This window comes from Elephantulus edwardii, unplaced genomic scaffold (assembly GCF_000299155.1).
Source record: "Elephantulus edwardii isolate Elephantulus edwardi_28Jun2011 unplaced genomic scaffold, EleEdw1.0 scaffold00015, whole genome shotgun sequence".
NCBI lineage: Eukaryota > Metazoa > Chordata > Mammalia > Macroscelidea > Macroscelididae > Elephantulus > Elephantulus edwardii.
The window spans coordinates 5675051-5683101 of NW_006399765.1; the positions used below are offsets into that span (position 1 = coordinate 5675051).

Here is an 8051-nt window from a genome sequence, read left to right on the forward strand (position 1 = left end):
AAAAAAAAAGTGCTATAGAGTAAGGATGTCAGTTTAAAGACTAAGATGTACCTGACCCAAGTCATGGTATTTTCAATTGCATCACATGCATGTGAAAATTGGACGAGTAAGGAAGATTGAAGAATGACTGCCTTTGAGTTGTATTGATGAAGAGAATTCCAAAAGGACAAATAAATCTATCTTGGAGGAAGTGCAACCAGGGTTCTCCTTAGAGTAAAGAATGGTGAAACTTGGCCTCACATACTTTAGTCAGCAGAGGTCAATCCTTGGAAGAAGACCCCATACTTGGAAAGGTGAGGGGTCAGCAGAAGAGAAGAAGACCCTCTATGGGATGCATTGACAACTGGCTTGGGTGTGATGGAGATTGTGAAGATGGTGCAGGGCAGGGCAAAGTTGCCCTTCATTCTTCACAGGGGCTTCGAGCAATAGCACTATGTGGTTTGAGCTTCGATCAAGCAAACTAGTTGTTGTTGTTATGTGACGCCAAATCACCTGTGACTCATAGCAACCCTAGGCTCTGAAGCCTGCTCTGTCTTGAGCAAGTCTCACTGACTCTGACACACCTACCCCCATTGCCCATCACTTTATCGATCCAGTTCATCCAAAGTCTTCCTCTCCTGTACTGTCCCTCCACCCTTCCAAGCATGATGTCCTTCTCTAAGGATTGGTCCCTCTGGCCACATGCCCAAAGTATGTAAGAAAGAGCTTCAAAATCCTAGCCTCCAAGGAAAAACTTGATTTAACCTTCTCTAAGACAGACCTATTTGTTTTCTTGATGATCCATGCTATGTTTAAGACTCGTACCCAGCATCACAAATCAGAGGTACCAATTCTTCTATCATACATAATCATTATCCAGTTCTCTGATGCATAGCAAGTAATTGTGAAGACCGTGTACTGGATCAGGTGCACCTTAATCTCTAGACTGATGTTGTTGCTTCTCAGTACTCTGGAAAGGTCTCTGACAGCAGATTTACCTAGTGCAATTCCTCTTTTGATTTCCTGACTGCTGATGTGAAGAGTATTTATTGTGGAGCTGAGAAAGCTGTAATTGTTAACAACTTCAATCCCTTCTGTATCCATGGTGCTGCCAGTTGGCCCAGTGGAACAATTTTTGTCTTCTTGATGTTGAGGTTCAATCCATATTAAAGACTACAGTCTTTGAACTTCTGCATCAAGTGCTTCAGGTCCTTCTCAGTTTTAGCAAGCAAGGTTGTGTCATCTGCATAACATAGTTTGTTGATGAGTCTTCTTCCAATACTGATGCCACATTCTTCCTCATAAAGCCCAGCCTCCCGAATGATCTGTTCTGCATATAGATTGAAAATGTTTTGAGACAGGATGCATCCCTGAAGCACTCCCTTCCTGATTTTGAACCTTGTAGTGTTTCCCTGCTCTTTTCTGAGGACTGCTTCCTGGTCCAAGTACAGGTTTTGCATGAGCAAAATCAAGTGTTCTGGGATTCCCATTCTCCTCAAGGTTAACCACACTTTGTTGTGATCCACACAGTCAAATGCCTTTGCATAGTCAATGAAAAGCAGACAGATATCCCTTTGGTACTCTTTGCTCTCTGCCAAGATCTATCTGACATCGGCGAGAATGTCTCTAGTGAGATGACTTCTAAGCTCAGCTTGTATTTCTGATAGTTCTCTGTCAATGTTCCAGTCTTTCCTGGATAATCTTCAGCAGGATTTTGTTTGTGTATGATATGAGTGATATTGTATAATAATTTCCACAGTCTGAATATTGCACTATAGCACTGAGAAGCCAAAGCAAAGGGAAGAAATCAAGAAGTTAAGGAGCTGAATAGAAGATTTCAAAGGGAAGCACAGGAAGGAAAAACTAAGTATTACAAAGAAATGTGCAAAGAACTTGAGCCCTAAAATCAAAAGGACTGTACTCGCTCGGCATTTCTTAAGTGGAAGGAACGAAAGAACAAATTCAAGCCTTGAGTTGCAATACTTAAGGATGTTATGGGGTAGAATATTAAATGATCCACGAAGTATTAAAAGAAGATGGAAGGAGTACACAGAGTCACTGAACCCAAAAGAATTGGAAGATACAGAAGAATTTCAATAAACAACATATGATCAAGGGCAATGGTGATGTAGGAGGAAGTTCAGGCTGCTCTGAAGGACTTGGGGGAAAAAAGCCCCAGGAATTGATGAAATACCAATTGACATATTTCAAAAAAGAGATGCTGCCCTTGACATGCTCATCAGGTTGTATAAAGAAATCTGGAGGACAATTACCTAGCTAACTGACTGGATGAGATCCATATTTATTTCCATTCCAAAAAAGGTGACCCAACAGAGTGTGGAAACAAACTAGAGTAGACAAAGATCAGGGGGTGTGTGTGTGTGTGTGTGTGTACAATAGTGAACATTGAGGGAAGTGGATCTCATGATCTTTCAAGGTCTTGGGAATTTTAAAAAGTCATGAATAGCTAGAACATCAAAAGGGCCCCAAATTCTGAAACTTTACACAAGTGACAAATTTCCCCAAATCAGAAAGTTCTAACATCTCAGAGCCCTGGACTGCTGACAGTCCTGTTTCTCTGAGTTCTGAGGTCCTGGAGTCTCACAGTGTCTCAGGTTCTAGAACATTCTAACCCACCACTAACAATTCTATCTCATGGCGAGTCAGAATTGGATGCTGACTCATTAGAGGAGACTGTTCACTCTCTTCCCATGGAGCACCTGGTGAATCCAAACTGTCAGTTCTTGGCTTTGTAGCCAACATAGAACACTCATCAGTACTGGAGCTTCTTAGCACTTTCCAAAGGTCTCTAAACTCTCATAATTCTAGTTAGGGCTGTGCATGTGTCCTCCTTTTTCTCAAGCACTGGCCCTTCCCTCTAAGCTCTGAAGACCTTTCCTCTTGAGGAAGATTCTTTTTCCAAGTTCATTTGGCCAAGTTGATGCCAGCCTAAATCAGAGTCATCATTCAGGTGGTGGGTGGGCAGCCCACCTTAGTGAGTCCCACCACCACCAGGAGCTGCATTCTCAGGCTTAGGGGAGTCCAGGGCAGCTGAACCCCTGGATTTTCCTCCCTGGGAGTGGGTGAGCTGCTTCCTGTGAGCCCTCTGTGTGCTCTGTTGCAGGCATCCCGTTTGGAAGAGTGGCTCAGTGATGTGATCCGGGCAGCATACGTGTCAAAGCTCAATGGTATGAGTGGCCTTCATGATTTTCTTGGACATACAGTGTCTGAATTTAGAATTGTCTCGTTTGCACCCTTTTTTCATTGTTCTGATGAGACACTGAGGCCAGAGAGGAGGGCCAGAGAGGAGGTTATCCTGTCAAGATGCTTAAGCTGATGTGCCAATGTTTTCATTCAAATAACATTTATTAGTACCCACATCATGTTGTATTCTGGGTCTTGAGCTGACTCTAACCCGAGTCCTTGCCTCAAGCTCACAATCCAGTGAGAAATAGTTATAATAACAAATGATTAGGCTATAAGGGATGTATAAGGGGCTGAGGGAGCCTTCAGGGAGCTTTTCTGAAAGAAGCCAGTGATGACAGTACAGAAAGGGGGCATTTTTATTTGGGTCTAGAAGTATGAATAAGAGTTTTCCAGGAGAGCACTGAGTCCCCAAGGAAAGAAATGGCTGAGGAACACAGTAGAAAGAAACCACCAGGTTCTACCCTTAGCCCCTGACTGACTTTGCTTTCAACAACTCCTTCTTCACAGTGGCTCTGGATGTTGGAATCCCCCTGCCTAAGGTCCTCAATGTCAATTTTGCCAATGCAGTCCTGGATATTATAGAGGTGAGTTTCCCATGCTGATGTGATCCAAGTGAGATTAGCTTGTCTAAAAAGGCCCAGCTTGTAATTCATGAGAGGAAGTTTGCATCTCATTCTCTGGCCTTCAGTATTTTCTAAATTTCTCAAAAAAATCACAAAGTACTTCATGTGGAGATGGGAAATATGGGTTACGCCTCTCTTGCTCATGGAAGACATTGCCAATCAATCGCAGAGTTCTTTCCTGCTGAATTTCAAACACTTGCTCTGGTCGACAAGGATGCAATCTCGGGTTTTCACAGAATTGCAGTTAGCCTGGTCCAAAGGCAGCAAATGCCTGGACTCTCTCTCCTGTACCCTGTACTTGTGGCAGACATGCGTAATCAATTGTGACACTTTTCCTTGCTTAGTTATAAACATTACCTCACAATATTTTTAAACCTAGCACAACTGATAGCCTGAGAATGGGCCAGAGAGAAAGGCAGATGAGAGGTCTGTGCTCATTTTTCAGATGAGGTCCAATTTCTGGCCTCTGACCTGACACAGTAAATTAGCGACAGAACTAGAACCTGAACTTGGGTCTCAAGTCTTAAAGTCAGCAACCTGTCCTATAGTAGGTGTCCTTTATTCATTTCATCCCACATGCACTCATCCATTCCCAAAACATTTAATGAGCATCTCCTGGGTTCCAGGTACAGTGCTAATGTCAAGGTTGGGGATAAAGACAATTGTAGGAATGAATCGTGGCACAGAGGTTGTGCACAAGAACATGGAGGCTCTAACAGGAAACTTGCTCTTTGCAGAATGCCATTGTGCTGACCGTGACATCCTGAAGTCGAGAGGCGGCCGCCGTCTCTCCCAGTTGACTTCAGAAGTCCTGTCCACTGCCTGCCTGGCCTTGATTTCCCTTCATCCTCATCTCTAGCCCGTGTTGGTGGCAGCATCCGCGTCTCCTCTTCATCAGGCCCACCCAGGCACTCTGCAAGTCATTTAACGTGCACCTCTCCCCCTATCTGGTTGAGGGCTACAGGGCTGGACTCAGGACTCTGCCTTCGAGAGGGCTCCAGGCCCTCGATGACAAGTCTTGAGCTTTCAATAAACTGCTTCGCTATCTCAGTACCTCCTGGCTGGTTTCTTCCCCAGTCACACAAGGGCTACTTGGGCCTCTGCCTTCAATGCCTTCTTAAACCTCAGACAAGAGCACCTGGGAGTGAGGTCACTAGGACCTGGTTCTTGAAGCCCCAAACTTGCCTCGTTGGCCTGGGAAGCCTCTGGGTCCTGTCCTACCTTCATCTCTTTCCCTCCCGCAACCTATTTCTCTAAATCTTCCTTTTCCTCCATCTCTTTTAGTCTTTCTGAGTCTGTTTGTCTCTCTGCCTCTCTGTGTTGAGGGTACTTCTCAGAAGTTGTGTCTGAGCTGACTTTTAAAGGGTGAAGAAGAGTTTGCCAGAGAGAAAAGAGTCTGACATCCCAGGATGCCAGGATGAATGAGATTGTCCACCTTAGAAGGACCCCTGCTTTCTGTGCATCACATGTGGACACACCTCAGAACAGACCTGAGAGTAAACGTGTACCAAATACTCTTAGTGCAGGTAGGGGAACTGAAGCCAGGGAGGGGCCTGGCTGATCCAAGGCCACACAGCAGCAGAATTGGGGTGAAGCTGGGGATCCTGCTCTCCTTCTGGCACTGGACTCCTCCTTGTTGCTCAGGATGGGCCTCTTTGGTTCTGGGTGGCATGCAGAGAAGAGTTGAAGCCTCTCTAGAGGTTTGTCTGCAGTTAGGAACGACTCTGAGACCACTGTTCCATTGAACTACACATCATCAGCCATCTACCCAGCCATCTGCTCATCCATCCGTCCTCCCACCTATTCACCCATCCATTTGTGCCATCCGTCCTTCCATCCATCCATCCAATCCATCTTTCCATCTATACACATCTATATACCCTCTCCTCCCCTGCTTCTTTTCTCTCTATCCATCTATTATCAATATTTACTATATGCCAAGCATAGTGCTGAGTGATCTGTTGGGGTTTTAATTCAACTCTTTTCTTATTTCCAGGTGTCTGCCAACTACCATCCTGGATAGCTCAGAGTTCAAATCCTATCCAAGTTACTAACTATTCAAGTTGTGGTCAATGGACAGACAAGTCATTTATCTCTGTCTCCCACTGATGTCAAGTTGATTCTAACTCATAGCAACTCTGTAAGGCAGAGTAGAACTGACCACAGAGTTTCAAGGCTGTGATCTCGATGGAAGCAGACGGCCACAGATTTCTCCTTCAGAGTGGCTGGTGCGTGTGAACCACTGAAATGTTAGAGGTGGAGTACTTAAGCACTGCACCACCAAGGTTCTTCCCAGGAATGTTAATGAGGTAGTACTAATGGGTTTTTTAAAAAAAATATTTTAGAATTGATTATCCTATAAGAATACCTTTATAGTATGTTTCATTCATACACATTATTTTATATGCTCTTTATTTTACATTATATTTCATATACATTCAGTTTTTCTAGTTTATTTATAAAATTTGAATACATAGTTTTTCACACCAGATCCTTCCCATTTCCTTCACACAACACCCCAATCAAATTGTACAACTACATGATGAACCCCACCGCCACACATCCTCACCCCTCTGTTTCGACCCCCCTCCTTTAGATCCTCATACTCATTCTACAATAATGGTTTTATAGGATGAGGACTGACCGTCTGCAGCATTGAATTCTTGCTTTTGCTGTTAGGTGCTGTGTTGATTTCAGTTCTCTACAACCACATGTGACAGTAGAACTACCCCAGGATTTTCTAGCCTGTAGTCTTTATGGAGGGAGCTCTGGAGGTGCAGTCCATAGTGAGCTGTGCCGCTCACCCAAAGCGGGCACCTCTCTGTCAGTCTGAATCCTCCAGCACGATGGGAGAAAGATGGGCAATCTCCTTCTGCACTGTTTACAGCCTCTGAACCTCCAAGAGTGTCTGTTCTGAATCAATTGCGAATCAAAGGCAAGGAGTCTGAATTTTTATGGGAGTAGATAGATGGCCAGGTCTTTCTCCTATAGAGCCACTGAGTGGGTTTGAACCAGCAATTTTTTTTTGTTAGCCACCAACTGCTTAACTATGGCACTACTAGGGCTCCGTTCAGTCACTGTTCCATCTTACTATTGATCCGTTATTCTACTTATTCCCTCCTCTTCACTCCACATCCCTGCTCTGGCATCTCTTTCATGAGGACCGTGCCTGCCCCCGCCCGGACTCCCACCCTCCTCGCCTCCTGCCCACCCTCTTCCAGCCCATCCGTAATCCCCTCTGATCATCTCACACTGCCTTCGTCAGCCCCTCTGGTAGGGTTCTTGTAGCCAACAAGAAGTCATCCACAGTCTTAGGTTTGGGAGGCTGCCTGTTCAGGGATGGCCCGGGACCTGGTATCAGCAATTCCCTCTAGAGAGTGAAAAGGGAGCAGAGTTGTCTGTGGGTTTCAGGCTTCCCATCTGTGAAATGGGAGCAATTTAGCACTCACTCATAGATAGGTTGGTTGAAGATTAGAGGAGACTCTTCTAGAAAAGTATTGAGAAGACAGGCTGGCACATGACCAGTGCTTGCTCCCTGTGCCCAGGCCTCTGCTGCCTGCAGTATCTTCCCCGTGCCCCCAAAAGTACCTGACAACACCCATAATCAGCAGGTTGTGTGTCACCTCTCCTTAGGGAAGAGTTTCACTCTCTCATACTCAGTGTGTCACCGTCTCTGTCTCATTCCTATATTTGACCAAGAGCTCCTCAAGTCGGGGACACTCTCTGCTTCGAGAGGACAGATCCTGTGGCTAATAATAGCAGCAAAATATCCTGTGCATAATAGCAGCAAAAGATACAAGCAAGAGACAAACGAGTGGCCATGACACTGACCCTGGCTCATGGCAACCCCATATGGGCAGAGTCAGACCACGCGCGCACGTCCTGGGGTTTTCACAGCTGTGACCTTTTAGGAGCAATTTGCCAAGCGGAATCACCAGTTTTGTGTTGTCGTTTGGTTTTTTTTTTTTAATTTGTTTGGTTTTTTTTAAATAAAAGTTTATTTTTATTCTTCTTTTTTAAAAAAATTTACAATAGTTAATTTGCAAAATTTGAATGTTGTTGTTATGTGCCGTCGAGTCGCTTGTGACTCATAGGGACCCTATGTACAACAGCCCTAAACTCTGCTCTGTCCTGTGCCAATCGCACTGTCTCTGACACTCCCATTCCGATTATCCCAGTCACTGAATCAATCCACCTCATAGAGGGCCTTCCCCTCCTGCGCTGTCGCTCCACCCTAAGAAG

General features: G+C 44.9%; 1 protein-coding gene across 1 annotated transcript in view; it reads left to right on the plus strand.

The window, feature by feature from the left end:
• The window catches only part of BPIFB3 (BPI fold containing family B, member 3), a 20963-nt gene extending 16387 nt beyond the window's left edge, over positions 1-4576 (plus strand). Inside the window, exons 13-15 of the mRNA XM_006881692.1 lie at positions 3104-3167; positions 3694-3770; positions 4547-4576. Coding sequence (XP_006881754.1) covers positions 3104-3167; positions 3694-3770; positions 4547-4576 — 171 coding nt within the window. The remainder of the gene's footprint in view (positions 1-3103; positions 3168-3693; positions 3771-4546) is intronic.
• The last annotated feature ends 3475 nt before the right edge of the window (positions 4577-8051 follow it).